This window comes from Durio zibethinus, chromosome 6 (assembly GCF_047325235.1).
Source record: "Durio zibethinus cultivar Kanyao isolate XHJ-2024 chromosome 6, ASM4732523v1, whole genome shotgun sequence".
In the NCBI taxonomy this organism is placed as follows: domain Eukaryota; kingdom Viridiplantae; phylum Streptophyta; class Magnoliopsida; order Malvales; family Malvaceae; genus Durio; species Durio zibethinus.
In genome coordinates, this window is record NC_143167.1 from 28,260,477 (window position 1) to 28,276,656 (window position 16,180).

The 16,180-nt window shown below is 33.3% G+C and overlaps 2 protein-coding genes across 6 annotated transcripts; one reads left to right on the plus strand and one right to left on the minus strand.

Moving 5' to 3' along the window:
- On the plus strand, positions 1-12,897 carry LOC111286422 (uncharacterized). Of its 5 annotated transcripts, XM_022876365.2 has the most exons (16): positions 1-264; positions 456-629; positions 948-999; positions 1,101-1,208; positions 2,486-2,570; positions 3,488-3,542; positions 3,936-4,337; positions 5,047-5,127; positions 6,393-6,452; positions 6,757-6,855; positions 6,950-7,060; positions 8,737-8,808; positions 8,927-9,043; positions 9,984-10,133; positions 11,445-11,545; positions 12,393-12,897. In XM_022876365.2, exons 1-16 carry the CDS (start codon positions 202-204, stop codon positions 12,718-12,720), a joined length of 2,058 nt encoding a protein of 685 aa, XP_022732100.1. In that variant the 5' UTR covers positions 1-201; the 3' UTR covers positions 12,721-12,897. The 5 variants fall into 5 exon arrangements, with proteins under 5 accessions (XP_022732100.1, XP_022732103.1, XP_022732102.1 ...); XM_022876368.2 differs by lacking the exon at positions 9,984-10,133; XM_022876367.2 differs by lacking the exon at positions 5,047-5,127.
- Positions 12,898-13,750: 853 nt separating this feature from the next.
- Positions 13,751-15,630, minus strand: LOC111285831 (uncharacterized). The gene is made up of 3 exons (XM_022875450.2): positions 15,447-15,630; positions 15,194-15,323; positions 13,751-14,644 (listed from the first exon to the last, which is right to left on the minus strand). The coding sequence occupies exons 1-3, from the start codon at positions 15,574-15,576 to the stop codon at positions 14,200-14,202; spliced, it is 705 nt and encodes a 234-aa protein (XP_022731185.2). The 5' UTR covers positions 15,577-15,630; the 3' UTR covers positions 13,751-14,199.
- Positions 15,631-16,180: the final 550 nt, after the last annotated feature.

A 16,180-nucleotide genomic window follows, 5' to 3' on the forward strand; every position in this document is an offset into this window, starting at 1 on the left:
GCCTCGAAGGTAATAAAAAAAAAAAACAAAGAGAAAAAATCGTCCCACCACGATTTTCCTCTGCTCATCAGCGTCTCCTCTCCCTTCTCATTTCTTCGCCTCGAAGGTTAAAAAAAAAAGGAAAAATCAGCTCTCACTTTTAAAAATCACTACTTCAACGAAACCGAAAAAAAAAAAGAGAGAGAGAAAAATCCCTAAACGATGCAAGAAGCAGAGCTTCACGATTTATCAGACGACGCCGATTACGCCGCGTCTCAACAACAAGTAAGCAAAAATCAAGAAAAGGAAAATCACATTCAACGTTGTTATTTTCCTTTTCTTTTATTCCGATCTATTTATTTTTAATCTTTTTTCTTTTTGCGCGATTCGATCTAATAATTAGTTGTTATCTATATCAGATTTCTTGAATTGAATTCCGGTTTTGTTATATTATTTTTTTATTTTTTTGGGTGTAGGGATCAGCGAGTATGATGCGGTGCGACAGTGGTAAAAGAAGCTCGTCAAGTGAACCGGAGGGAGCCGAAATTGTTTATATGAAAGATAATGTTACAATTCATCCTAGTCAGTTTGCCTCTGAACGGATTAGTGGAAGATTAAAGTTAATTAAGCAAGGCTCTTCTCTTTTCATGGTAATTAATTAATTAATTAATTCTTAAGCGCTTGTATTTACTAATGTTTATGGATAATTTTGTTAATTATAATTATAATTAGCATTAAATAACATGCCGTAGAGATGGTTTTGATCATGCTAATTGCCTTACCTCATCTGTGCCAATTATTTGTTCTATCTGATTTGGTGAATAGTTATTGGATGAGTTTATATCAGTGTACCCTATAAATTCACGGATAGTATATACGTCAAGGGAGGCAAATAGGATGTCAAAAAGTGTTGGGGCAAATATCATTTTGTATGTTTTATCTGTGTTTGTTTGTTGTATTGATTGTAGACATGGATTCCATACAAAGGGCAAAGTACAAATGCGAGGCTGTCTGAGAAAGGTTTTCAGCTTTGAACTTGTGATTTGAATGCAGTATGCGCTTATCACTTTGGTATAGATTATATGATTTGCTGAAATTTTTGTTGCGGTTTTATTATGCAGATAGGAACCTTTATACTATTAGGGCAATGCCATTTGCTGATGTGAGGTCCATTCGCAGACACACTCCGGCTCTTGGATGGCAGTACATTATTGTTGTTTTGTCATCTGGTAAGGAACCACAAGCTGTATTGCTTTTATGGCTTGTGGTATTAGAGGTTGAGCATGATGACTCATGAAGTTGTATGTTTTACATACATATGATGTTCGGTTGATCTTCATGTAAACTGTCACGGTCCTGTGGGGTGACAAATGTATTTTAAATATGAACTAATTCGTACATTTAAGGCCAAATTTTTGTGGAGATATGGTTTACAAAATTTCCTAGGGTTATTCAATGAAAATGTGCTGCGATTGGGGATGAGCCATTCTTTTAAAGCCATATATTGTACAATTCCCACCTTTGCTGTGCATACATAGAGAATTTCATCAAATGATAATAAAGGTGGTGTGATTCAGTTGCGTAGCAATATGTGCTCAGAGAACTCTTAAAGGAAGATAGTAGATTCTAAAGATTCTAGACCACAATTACGTTGCCTTTGGTTCTGGACCTTGTAAATAGAACCACTGAGCAGAGAAGTTGATAATCTTTTATAGTTTTTTTATTGAGTTTTTTAAATGATAATGACCAAAGTCCTGGGAGATTTTGTGCTTATCAATTTTTGTTTTCATTCTTTTGCTTGTTTGATTTCCCTACTAGAGTAGGGTGTCTGATGTGAAGAATGGAAAAATGAAGGTTAAATCATCGAATGGCTTTATAACCCAACTAAATAATCTAAAGGAGATAATAAATGCTATGACCTGGAATCATTGATCATGTAATGAAATCTGTCATAACTTGAAAATGCTGAAACATTAGATGATAAGAATTCAATATCTTAAAGAGCTGAAGCTTTGAGAAAACTGGTGTCATCTAAATTCCTTTAAGATGGTTCAAGGGTGGAAATTGCTGCTTTACATCCTTTACTATGTATTGACAGCTAGTTTCACATTTGAAATTTTAATTTTTATAGTAACACTTTTCTTTTTAGCATACTAGTTTCGTCGCTACTTTTACCTGGCAGTTGAAAAGACTAGTAGGCATAGAAACTTCTGAGTTTGACTGCCCCACCTTTGTGCTGCTTCCTGCGTCTCCATTTTTATTGAATGTCCTGAAGAACCACTTATTAATTGACTAGCTGGAAATGAGGCAAAATCTACTATAGTTGATTTGTTCTACTTGCAAGTCTTTGCAATTCTGTTTGATGATTGTTAAAAGATGATGCAAATGGTTTAATCCCATGGATTTATTTCAATTTTTTATTTAAAATTTTTATCATTACATTTTTTTTATTTATAGTTCTTGCATAGGCTCGTCTTTACATTTATGAAAAAAATTTGATTCTCAGGACTTGCATTTCCCCCCCTTTACTTCTATAACGGAGGAGTTCGAGAGTTCCTAGCTACAGTAAAACAACACGTTTTTCTTGTGAGGTTGGTTTGTGCTCATTTTAAGTTCTGGTTTAATAATATTTTGTGTGATTAATAATTTTGACTTTATCTTCAAGAGTTTGATAGTCCTTTCTACAGTATTTTGACCGAGAATAGGATCTTGGAATTAACCAGCTGTTGCATATCATAAGCGTTCTTGTTAAAACAAATGGAAATAGAGAAAGATATGTAAAGGAATAAAATTACTAAGAAAAACAAGTGTATATATAATGTAAAAGTTGCCGTAAATTTTGTTCTTTGCATGGTATCAAGGCTAAAAGTCTTTGGGGAGGTTGTGGAGTATTGTTGATTTATTCGTTTAGAATTTGTTTCTGTGTTGTTATTAATAAATTTTCTTTTCAATAATGACATATATTCTGAAATCTCAGGAGATTCGATGGAGTGTTGGAATCTCTAATGTGGGATTTTTCCTTGATTTCGGAAAATAAAAATGGCTTTTGTGTTATTTCTTTTTACCTTGTAAGTCTTGATTTTTCTTTATGAAGAATTTGCTACAATGAGGATTTTTTCGTTTGTCAAACGTGCCATTGTTTGGTTCAAAAAGAAGTGTTCCATTGTTAATTAATAATTACTATTTTTAATGGTGCTTGTGCCATGAATCCCTTTGCCTTTATTTTTTAAATGAAAATTTTTCTTGCATGTGTTTGGGCATAAATGAGAGAAGGTTTTTCTGTGGGAAGAATTTTGGTGATATAAATATGTATATTTTCATACCTGCTTAGTTCTTCCCTTCTAAATCATTTTAATTCAGGAGTTTTCTCTGGAAACGATTAATATTATACTGTAATTATGTTCATATATTCCAATATTTTGCTGCTATATCTGTCGTTAGCTGACAATTTGTAACAAAATATAATTGTTAGATTTCTTTGAGGTCCTTTTTTTCATCTTATTTTCAGGTCAGCAGACGATGCAAATGTATTTCTTGTGAATGACTTTCAAAACCCTCTTCAGGTGTGTATAATGCTAATTTACCTATTTGGTTTGTTTTTATTATGGAAATTTCTTTAGGTAACTGCTTTGTAGTTCATTAATTCTTCAACATCAATGTTTCCCAAAGCATATGTCCAACATGGGAAATAGGGGATTCTCAAATTGCAGAATATCTTACTCATATAGAGATTAATTATTTTAAATGCAGGTCTAAGTGTAATTATGTCAACTAAAATTGTCTTATCTGCATTTTGTGTATTTTTTTTTAAATGTGAACTGTAAATTGTGTTGTTTTCAATTGGTAAACTAAGATTTTTCTAACTGAATGTACCATTTTATTTTGTTTGTGTTTGTTGATTATGTGTGGTCAAGGAGTTGCTATTTTATTCTGAGACTTCTAATTGCTTGTGACAGCGAACTTTGTCTTCCTTGGAGCTTCCCAGGGCAGTTTCCATTGCAAGTGTTCCATCAACACCTGTTTCAGTTGGGGAGTCTACTTCACATGAAAATGAAGAGAGGAGTAATGTACGTGTCAGTGATGGAAGTGCTACTATTCCTCAGTATAATGGAAGGCTGAGGCAAAAGGCTCATGATCCTGCTCGAGACATTTCAATTCAAGTTTTGGAGAAATTTTCTCTTGTAACCAAGTTTGCTCGAGAAACAACTTCGCAGCTATTCCGGGAAACTCATAGCAATGACTTTGGTCCTTTTGAGAGGAGAAACTCAAACCAGTCTGCCCTTGATTATAGTCACAAACCATCTGATGATGTTGAGGAAGTTCCTGTTCAAAGCCCCATTGCACCAGATCCTCTTGAGGTAGCTGTTTGTTCCCTTTGTCAATTATTTACACCATTAATTTTTTCACAAGAAGTGTCACTGTTTGTTAGTTTCTGCCTGTTAACAGGTTTGTGTTTGTATATTAGGATTTAAGCTCCAGATACTCTTATGATCACTTTTAATACTCATACGTATTTAAGGCGCAAAAGTGCAAGTTCATATCTTTCTATAGAAGCTCTTGTTGTTCATGGATCAAATGGAGCCCAGTATGTCATCATTTTTAGGCTCTCGTGGCTGAACATGGTGGATTAGGGAAAAAACCCCATATTTGAAATACATGATGGAATCCTTTTTCAAACTTGTCAATCTTGTGACAAAACTCAACTACTTACTACTTAGAATTTATGCTATTGATTAGTTTATGGAGAGGGTGGAGAAAATATCTCTATTTTCTTGCAATATAAATAAGATACCTTGAGTGGTCCATTAGATGATTAAAACAAAGAATGTGATGAATCTGGCATATTTTTTGAGGTGGCAGATAGCTCTTGGAAAGTTATCTTGATGGTTTGAATGTTTCTATATCTTTCCACATTACTTGGAAATATTAGGTATTGTTGTTAGTTTAAGCATGGTTTAGAGTTTTTTTATGTTCTTTATTCAATTCATACTAGCATTATTTTAGCTGGAAAGGTTTCAACTTCTATACCAGGGCAACCTGATACCAACCTCTATCCTTGTTAAACAGAAAGTCCCATATAGGAAACACAATCATTATGATGAAGCTGGCACCATTGTGGGGACTTTTGAGCTAATCAATGTTAAGGAGGTATAGAAGGAGCCTTAGTTCTATTGTAGTCTCCGGGTTTGTTACATTTTTTTTTTTTGACAATTCTACCCTTTCCAAGTGTGGTCATGATTCATGAGTTGAATATAGATATTTAATGTCACTTTCCTTTATAATCCTTTTAAAAGTGCTGCAGATACCTGTGAATGAAATTGCTGCTAAAACCTGCTTTAGGTTTCAATATGTCTTTTGGTATATGATTGCTGAATGAGAGTGCATAATTCAATTCTTCTGAGTGTTTGGTGCATGAAGTTGGAAATCAACTGAGGGGCCAGAAGGGGGGGGGGGGGTAATTGGCTTGTGAAGCATTAAAAAATGATGAATATGTTGCATGTTAATACTTTGATAAATAACTTGTATAATGAGTGGATTTACAAAGATTTTTACATGGCCTTGGATGTTGGATTAACAAATGTTTGGTTATTTTGGCCTGTAGCAACTTTTGTTGCTACTCTCCCACTAGTTGAGAAAATTGGTTTTGTTTTGGGTCTAGCAGATAAATATGTATTTTATTGTCTATGCTTATTCGAGATTACCTTTGGGAATGAGTGGTTCTGGTAATGGGCTCTCGTCCTTGTTGATGTGATTAACTTTGGTGTTTGTTTTGACTTCTTTTCTCTACCTGTAGGAGTGTGACCAATTGGGAACTGGTGGTAACATAGTCATAAATTAGAAGATAGATTTTAAAAGGCCTCATGCCAATCTAAGGTTAACAAGATAGAAGCTGAGATGGCTGTACGTATGATCTTTTGATTCTATGTTGAACTCTGCAACATAACTTTTGTGATTGTATTTATATTTATTAGGGTCTTTTCTTTAACATTTTGTAGACAAAGCTGGACATTCTTAAAAGTATTACAGGGCTGCAAAAAAATTTAGAGACATTAGTTTGTTACATCTATGAATTAATTAAGAGATGTTACTTTGTCAAATTAGAGAACTGAAAACTGAAATAAATTTCATTTTGCTATTTGTCTATTTGTAAGCAAACTTTCTGTGATTAGTTGTTATGAATGGTACAGAAATGTAATTTATTATATTTCTACTAGTTTGTGTTATAAAAATCTATTTCTCTTTTGCCAAACATTCGCTATTGTGGTTTATTTAATAATGGTAGCAGGAGAGGACCCAATATTTAGTTTGGTTGAACATTAAATTCCATAACTGTTGTGTATAATTTTTTTCATTTTTGGGAACAGATTTTTCATCTCAAGTTGATATATGTTTTTGTCTTTATTTTCTGGCAGTTTGACAAACTCTCACTAGTGTGGGGAAAACCCCGACAACCACCATTGGGGTTGGAAGAGGTAAGGGACCAGATGCAAACTTTATTATTTTGTGTGTATCCAATTTGCTTATCTATTTTAACCATCTTTTCTGATTGGGCTGGTTACATTCTTGGTTCTGTAGATTATACCTCCATCACCAGTCTCTTACTATATGAAACAAAATAGATTAGTTATAATATTTCCTAATTTCTATGTTAAGGGTTTCTTTAAACATGATCTTTGAACTTGCTACATACTTTACATGCTTTCTTCTGTGAGGACTGCTAATTCACTATGTGATTGGTATTATGTTACTCTTTTGAAATTTAATTGTTTTTTTCAGTGGGCCACATTCTTGGATTCAGAAGGGCGAGTGCTGGATTCAAAAGCTGTAAGAAAAAGAATATTTTATGGAGGAGTTGAACACCAATTACGAAGAGAGGTTTGTATTTGTACCATGCGAGGAATTCTAAGTGGATTGATTCTTTTGATTAAAAATGAATCTTAATCTTAGAGATCATACTTGTGATTTTTAGGTCTGGGCAATATTGTTGGGATATCACACATATGAATCAACTTATGCAGAAAGGGAATATCAAAGGTCTATCAAAAAGACAGAATACGAGACTATAAAAAACCAGTGGCAGGTTTGCATTGTTCTTTGTCTAGTTTGTCTGTAGTACTCTTTCCTTCCCTACATTAAATTCAAGTTTGCATTGAACGTTAACTTTGGTGGTCTTTACTCTTTAAGAGCAGTTGAAACTTTTGAGGCTCAGACAAAAAATGTTTCTTCTCAGCCAAGGACACATTTGAATCTTCTTTATTGACATGATACTTTTCTTTTATTTCTTCTATGACATGAGTTGTTTGGTACCTCTCTAAGAAATAGGTGTTTTTCTTTCTCTTCTTTTGGGTTGCCTTTATGGTGCATTAAATGTTCCTTTTTGGGGGAATGGGGGTTGGAGAAGGGGGGGAGCTAAAGATTTGTGTTTGGCTTTGAGGTTTCTTTCTCAAGACTGTGTGCTGGGATTGCTGGTTGACTTTGAGGTATATGGCATTTTGCTAAATTTGCATACCTCGAAGATGTGCCTATGAGTGGAGAGCCAACCGGTAAAGTTTTTTTTTTATTAAAATCAACCCAGTTATCTTGTAAGGGCTACTTAAATGGCTTATAGGGAGCTCTAAGCAAACTGATGACTTGAAAATGAATCTGTCCTAGAGATGACACATCCGTCGGGTTTTTTCAATGTTGGAAAGCATAATGATGGGGAACAGAGATATCCTAGTTATGTGTCTATGTTGTTTAGCACTTTATTTTGTATTTTATGGGTTTGATTGTAATCTTTACAATTATCTAGACTATTTTTGATATTTTAGATTATTTAGGCTATTTAATATTAATTAGTATTTGAGTTATTTTCCTAATATTAGGGCTTTAGGGTTATAATTGGTACTTTACTTTTTTATTAGGGTTTATGTTTAGCTATAAATACCTAAGTTGCAATAGTTTTTAGGAGGCTTTTGATGAATTAATTATAGAATTTTTTTTTCTGGAAATTGAGTTGTGAGTTTCTTGTTCTTAGGGTTGGCAGCCCAACCCGGAACTGACCCGACCCTATAGGGTTGATTTTTTTTTTTGTTCAAAATCGGGTTTTGGGTCGGGGTCGGGTCAGTTATTGTTAATGGGAAATCGGGGTCAAGTCGGGTTCAGGTTTTAGGCAAACCTGACCCGACCCGATATTTATATAAAATTTTTTTTTTAATTTTTTATTAAATATATTTATATATTTATATTTAAAAAATAATATTTTATTAATTTCGGATTTGGTGTAGTTTATATAATGTCGGGTTTGGGTATTAAAAAAAAAAAAATTTCGGGTAGGGTATGGGTACGGGTTTTATGTTTATAAAATCAGGTCGGGTTCGGGGTGAGCAAAAACCCGCACCCGTTGTCAACACTACTTGTTCTACATCACATAATGCTGTTGATCTTATATCATTTTCTGGATTACATGGACTATTGGAAGGGCCAAAAGACAATCACTCCAGTCAGTCTTTTTATATACAACTGATACTTAGTTATAAGTTGTATATTGTATAACGTATGGGAATGTAAAATGCTGCATCATTACTTAATGGAGCATACAGATAATGGATGCTAGAATAAGGAATACTGCAGCAGGGAGATAAAATCTAGAGCCAACTTTTAGAAAAGTATTTCCTTATTCTGGCAAAACTTAGTTTTTACATGAAGCTTATTACTTGTTTGGTGAATATAGTTTTTACATGAAGCTTATTACTTGTTTGGTGAATATTTTGTCAGAGTATCTCTCCTGAACAGGCAAAAAGATTTACAAAATTCAGAGAGAGGAAAGGCCTTATAGAGAAAGATGTGGTATGTATGAAACCATCACATGTTTGACTTTGGAACTTCATATATTTATTTTATTCTTAAAAATGTAATAGTTCAATTTAAAGTTCAATGCATCAACTGTGTTTTTGTTTTCTTAAAGGTAAGAACAGACAGGTCGCTGTCTTTCTATGATGGGGATGACAATCCAAATGTGAATCTTTTACGTGATATTCTGTTGACTTACTCTTTCTATAACTTCGATCTTGGTTACTGTCAGGTAATTACTTCTGATATGCTCCGGTTTTCCTTCTGTTAGTTGCCATTATTAAGAAGTTGATTTTATGTCATGCTGAGTTACAATTTTTATGTTAGTTATTTTCTTTTGATTCAATGAAAATATCTTGACTGTTTTTAAATGCAACAACATTCATGTTTTAAATTAGATGTGTATGTTCTTGGCCAAAAAAAATTGTATATGCATGGGAATGGTGTAGAAATGCTTAGTCTGATTTAAATGCTAATGTGTGCTTAATAAATGATTGTTTTGGTGGCAATACAATTTCACTACGTCATTTCATACAATCTCGTAATGAGCTGCCATCATGCATGTAACATGGCATTGTTCAAATATGACATAGGAATATCATAAGCAACCAAGCAGGCAGTGCACCTGATATCCCATGTTACATTGAGAGCATAAATCACTGAATGAATTTGAAACCACTTTTCTTATGTGATTATATTTTAAGAGCATTTAAGCGGGCGCTATCATCTAAAACTATATTTAAAGTTGAGCATAATTGAACACCTATGTTATAATTTTCTTTTTCTTATACGCAGGGCATAATTTAATTGCAAAAATGTTGTTTGGGGCTTTTCTCCTTGATGATGTTGTATTTCTGATTTTTCCTTCTTTCCTTTTCTTAAATTCTACTCTGGCAGAGGGATGGGCTTTTTTACATCTTGAATGCATTTGTTTTTCTTTAGATAATTTTAATATGAAAGACACATACACACATGGAGATGCGCATAAATGTGCAATTTTATTTTTTCCATTTGTATGTTGTATAGTAGATTATTGGTTCAGGCACGTGGATGTCTAGGTCTAAAGCTTGTTTCCGTTTTCAATGCCCAAATTTCTCCAAGGTTTATATGCATTCTGTCACTTGTCTTCTATATGGTTGTGTGCTTCTTCCCTTTTTCTATCCTTCTTACAGGGTATGAGTGATCTGCTTTCCCCCATTTTGTTTGTAATGGAGGATGAGTCAGAATCATTTTGGTGTTTTGTGGCACTGATGGAACGTCTTGGGCCTAATTTTAATCGCGACCAAAATGGCATGCACTCTCAGCTTTTTGCATTATCTAAGGTCTTGTTTCCTCTCTTTCTCTCTCTCTCTCTTACATATTGCTGGAGTCATTAGTTTATAGTTAAAATGGCTGAGACTTTTTGTTTTTTTCTTTTCTTAAACTGTTGAATATGACTCCTTAAAGGTAACGTCATGTTTATACAACTCCCCATTCCCCTCCTCCCACCCCTTTTTTTTTTGGTGTGGGGTTATTTTTCTCTCCTCCCTCTCTCTTGTAGAAAAGGTTAATAGAGTTTTTATTTGAAACTATAAAATTAGGATTATTTAACTTTTGTGTGTAAAACAGAGTTGGAGAATTCTGGCTTAGAACTTTTTTCAATTAATTTTATTGATTCTTCCTCACCTTCTGTCGCTCCCTGAAATTTCAGCCTCTGCATTTGCAGTGGTGTAAAATTAAAAAGCAATAGTATTGATATGATATGGATCTAGTCTGAGTTTGTCAAACTTTGAACTCTGAATCATTGTGGTGTAGCTTGTTAGAAGACTTTACATCATGAGATAGCAGGCCTTAAAAGTTATGTTTCGTTAATCATTCTTATAGTGAGAGATTACATTTTTATGATCAGAATAGAGCATCATCTTGCCCATTATTTGCTTGAGTTAACAACTATGACGTAGAAACGGGTATAACATGGTCACTGTTGGATTCTCGAGTCCTTGAAAAAGTTTAAATGTTGAAGCCTCTATTTGTAATGTCATCAGACTTATGTTTCTTCTTGGAGATCTTTGGGGTTTAGTCTTTTGTGTTTTCCTGGGTAGGAAACAATATAAAGAAGGTTAAAGGCTAAAATACTAAAAAGGCCCCAAAACTATTCCACTTTTCTTAAATAAACTCTTATACTTTTATTGTACCCAAATAAGCCCTTATTCTTTGATTTGTATCCAATTAAGCTCTTATTTCAAACAAAAAATTGATTTATATTAAGGGTTTTTTTAGGTACAAATTAAAAGTTAAGGGCTTATTTAGATACAAATTAAAAATTGAGGGCTTATTTGGATGCAAATTAAAGGTCAAGGGCTTCTTTGGGTGTAATAAAAGTATAGGAGCTTATCTAAATAAAGTGATATAGTTCAAGCGCTTTTTTATTATTTTAGCCTAGGTTAACAGGGTATTATGACTTATAAGTTTAACAAGCAATGTATAAACAGCATAATCACCCTTCCCTTTCACCTAAACAACATAAAGAAGATTAAAGGGTACCATGACTTTATCCTTCTAACATAATTCTTAAACAGCTAAACCAAGTCAATTAATAAATCCTGAACAGAGTTTTGGTCTCTGATTTTGAACTGTACCTCTGCTTTTTGCAGTTGGTGGAGTTGTTAGACAGCCCATTGCATAACTATTTCAAGCAGAATGACTGCTTGAATTATTTCTTCTGTTTCCGCTGGATTCTGATACAGTTTAAAAGGTAAGACTCTTGGATTTAGTAGTGCATTCATTTCCTTCCGTGCCAACATTCATTTAGGGTACATATTCGTTTAATTATGTAGTTCACATGTTTTCCTGCTGACGCATTCCTATTTTGAATGAAAAATGTTGCAATGCTTCACGTAAAGTAGAATAGTTTGTCGAATAACTTTCTTGTAATGTGCTCCAAGGGAGAAGAAAGTGGGAGGATGAAGATAAAGGCTTTGTAAGGAGGGTGTAAAAGGAATGGAAAATGTTAAAATGGTTGTCTTTTCTTTCCCAAGCTTGCTGGTTTTAAGTCATCCAATTTGGAAGAACTTAGGGAAAGGAGAATGAGAGTTGATGAGAAATGTTAAAATTTTGCAAATTTCCCTTACGCTTTTAACATTGGGGGAAAAGTTACCCTTTTTGGCTGATCCATTTTTCATCCTTATTTTTAGACACACCCTTAATCTCTTTTAGCATATACTTTCCTGCATGTGTGTGTCCCCCCCACCCCCCCTCTTTTTCCTCTCTTTCAAAATCCGACATGGAATTATGTATTTATGTGCATGGGAAACTGGTGGTTAGGAACAAAGTGAGGCACAGAGAATTCTTGTTTAAAATGTTGTGCGGGTTTGTGCTGATTGCTGAAAAATATCAGTGAGAAAGAAACTGAGGCATTTCAGGATCTTGGTCTTGCATTACAGAAAAGTCTCTTGATTTTATCTGCATTTCACCATATTAAGCTTTCAAAATTCTTTTTTTCCCTTCAAATTTCATCTTGAGCTTTGCTTAGGCATGCACTCTGAGATGTAAAGATGAATGACTGTGTTTAACATGTGGTGTGGTCTCGACATATTTGTCAGGGAACTTGAATATGAGAAAACAATGCGATTGTGGGAAGTATTGTGGACACATTATTTGTCGGAGCACTTACATCTGTACGTGTGTGTGGCTATCTTGAAGCGCTATCGCGGCAAGATAATAGGAGAGCAAATGGACTTCGACACCCTCTTGAAGTTCATCAATGAGCTGAGTGGTCAGATTGACCTTGATGCAACCCTCAGGGATGCAGAGGCTTTATGTATATGTGCCGGCGAGAATGGAGCTGCTTGCATCCCACCTGGAACTCCACCTTCGTTGCCTATTGACAATGGTTTATTATGTTCTCAGCAAGATGATGAAGTATTGTAAATGTTATCTCTAGCATATACCAAATTTAAATTCACGATTTTATCACTGCTCTTATAGTTGGCTGATTTTTCCAAAACAATGCTAGTGGATGATGAAATAATATTTTGATGAAATCAGTTCAGTATGTTTTTCGTTAAACGCCAACATGCAATACATAAATGGGTTTGTTATTTTCCACCCACAATCTCCAAATAACCTTTTGATTTTTATCTGATTATTTGGTAGGTCTTTTACTTCGCTTTTATTGGATACCCAGATTTTCATTCAATATTAGAAGGAATTGGAGAGGGGTGTTTTCTCCTTTCAACTTTCGTTTTGCTTTATGGGTTAGGCAATTAATTATGGGGTTATGTTCCATGTTGGAGAATTAATACTCCTTTTGCGTACACAAGTTGGCGTTTGTGCTTTAGGAGATGAATATGATCTCTATCTCTCTCTCTCTCTCTCTATATATATATATATATATATATATATATATAAATATATATGTATGTACAGTTTTTAATTTTACAAGTATGGTTAAGAATGTGACATATTTTAATATATATTTAAAAAATAAAAAAAAATTAATTTAAAAAAATAAAAAATGTCACATTTTTAATTTCGTTTATAAAATTAGAAAATTCAACTATTAATATATCAAACAAAAATTTTTTTTATATTTTTTCTTTTTAAGGTACTAATAAATCTCATATTCAAATGATTTCCATCATCATTAATCGAGAAAAGTTCATTTTTTAGGAGACTTGCCAGTTTCCATGATGAGGTACTTGTTTTCTTTTCTCAGCTTTTTTGGTTGTGATTGAACTGGGAGACTGGTTGAATGTTGACGCGGATCCATTTATAAATTATAGTGTTCATAGACATTTAAATTTTAAAAAAATTGAAAGAAAACTTTTTGTTGGATATCTTCAAAAAAAATTTTCTGTACATCTTCAAAGATTCAAAAATAAAAAAATAAACTTTTTTTAAAAAATTACAGAACACCCAAAATTTTTTTATAGAGACATTTTTTATCCACAAAATTAATAAATCTATCAATAAATTTTATATATATTACAAATAAACACTGAAAAAAAAAGATTGGATCTTCTACTTGACATTGATACTCGTAATAATACAGTCATGGGTAAAGACGTAAAGTTGACTCTTAATTATTTCGTCTATTTGCTTTTTAAAAAAAAAATCTGAAAAGGAAAGAATTATAATTTTAACTTAAGCATTAGGATCAAAATTACTAGTTAAAGTTAAAATTATAATCCTCACTTCACTTGTTTACGCTCACAAATTCCTGATAATGCGCTTAACACTGCTTTCAAAAGGTAGTACGTAGGATGCAAATGCAATGCACTCTCCTGCTAAAGCCTAAAGGTGTTTGTCTCTTGGGACAAAACAACTCCCGGCAGCCAGCAAAGTGCTCTGTCCAGGTGGTAGTCCACGTAAATGCTGTAACTAAGGCAAGAATAATTGGATTCCCATTTACACATCTGAATCTGTCCCAAATGCTTCAAACAGAACAAAAGAATCCAAATAGGATGTGAAAGGCCCTTCATCAAACACAAAATTTGAGTAATTGGGGTGCATCATCACTGGAGTTCCTACCATGTCATAGTCATAGTTGAAGCACTGAACCGCACTGTCTATAACACTGCTCTCTTCCTTCACTTCTTTCTTCTCATCCGAATCCAACCCCTGATCTGTTGTCCTTGCTGGACTTGTGGTGAAAATGGGCTGAGAATTTTGCAACTCCCTTGGTTTCTTGCTATCCTGCTTCTCAATATTGTCTTCGTGTTCATCATGTTGCTTGTTTGAGTCAATAGTTTTTCTTTTTCCTAAAAGGCTCTTCTTGTTCAAATGGGTATTCCAATAGTTCTTCACCTCGTTGTCAGTTCGACCAGGAAGTCTCCCAGCAATTAGAGACCATCTCCGGTTTCAAAAACAAAAAAAAAAATTTATCAAATTTGAAATACTACTCAAAATAAGAAAAGTTCCAATAATGTATATTGATAAAGTTATGCAAAATAAACCAAAGAGCAATATATTAAACATTGGTAATATGGATAAAGTAATACTATAGTAAAAACGGATAAAGTGAGCTATCTTATATTTAATAAATATTAAATTTTTTATAATCTTATAATCAAGTTAAGTTCTTTTACTTACTGACAATTGATTTTAAATAAAATACTTAACATAATATCAGAATCAATAATTTTTTTTGCTGCCTTCTTCAAATCTAGCGCAGTAGATTTCTTACATATTTATCTAAAAATGATGGGATCTATTAAAATGAATTATTCTACATTTAATAAATATCAAATTTTTTGTAATCTTATATTCAAATTTGATCATTTTATTTATTGTCAATTAATTTTAAGTTAGATGCTTAACAAAAATAAATATGAATTTTCTTTTAAATAAAAAAAAAGTCTCAGAGTTGAAATCTTAAAGAAAAAAGACAGCAATTACTAACCTGTTACCAAGAAGCTTGTGCATTCGGATAATAAGGTCTTCTTCCTCCTTAGACATTCCACCACGTTTGATGTTTGGTCTCAGGTAATTCTTCCATCTCAGTCTACAACTTTTCCCTCCTCTCATCAACCCTGAAATTACAAATAAGCTATATATATTGACTATTATTATAATAAAATTACTTCACCATCATCAACATTTTTTCAGGACAGAGAATTGAGAAACACTATCATATACTGATGTTTTTGATATACCTGATCTCTTAGATACGCTTGCCCAGTTGCCTTCGCCATAAGTCTCAATATAGTTTTTCAAAATCGAGTCTTCCTCTGGTTTCCATAAACCTCTTTTTGGCTGTGCCTTCATTTCTTTATTGTTCTCCATTCTTGCTGCTTCTCTTTCTTTCTTTTCGGCTCACTTACACTCTCATAAGACAGATGATTATTACTGACTTAAAGGAGAAGGAAATTATATATATATATATATATATTTATTTATTTATAGGAAAGAGAATTAGTGTAGCAAACTGAGCTGTCACATCTTTCGGCCAATTTGCAAAACATGCGTGCATGAACGATGCTAAAACAGTACTCAAAGGATTGACTTCATGAAATGGGAGGGCCCCCTAATTTCATTTATTTTTAGCTTTAACTTCACACGATCTCTCTGTAAAAGCAAAGCAAATTTGAGTTACCACGTTCACTTTCTCCCTAAATTCACGAGAGAGAGAAATAGACAACCCGAAACATGTATCATTATTATGTGAGAAAAAAATTTTAAGATGAACATGCAACCAACAAACATGTATGATCATTACCAAATAATTAATATTATATAGTACCTGCTAGCTATTCCAAAAGGAATTATACACGCCATCATATATGATTCTTATTATCCTGATGCAAGTGGAAACTTTTTTGACATGATTTTGCATGTGTTTAAGATAATTAATTAATTACTATATTTAGCATAGTTTAATTGTAACCGT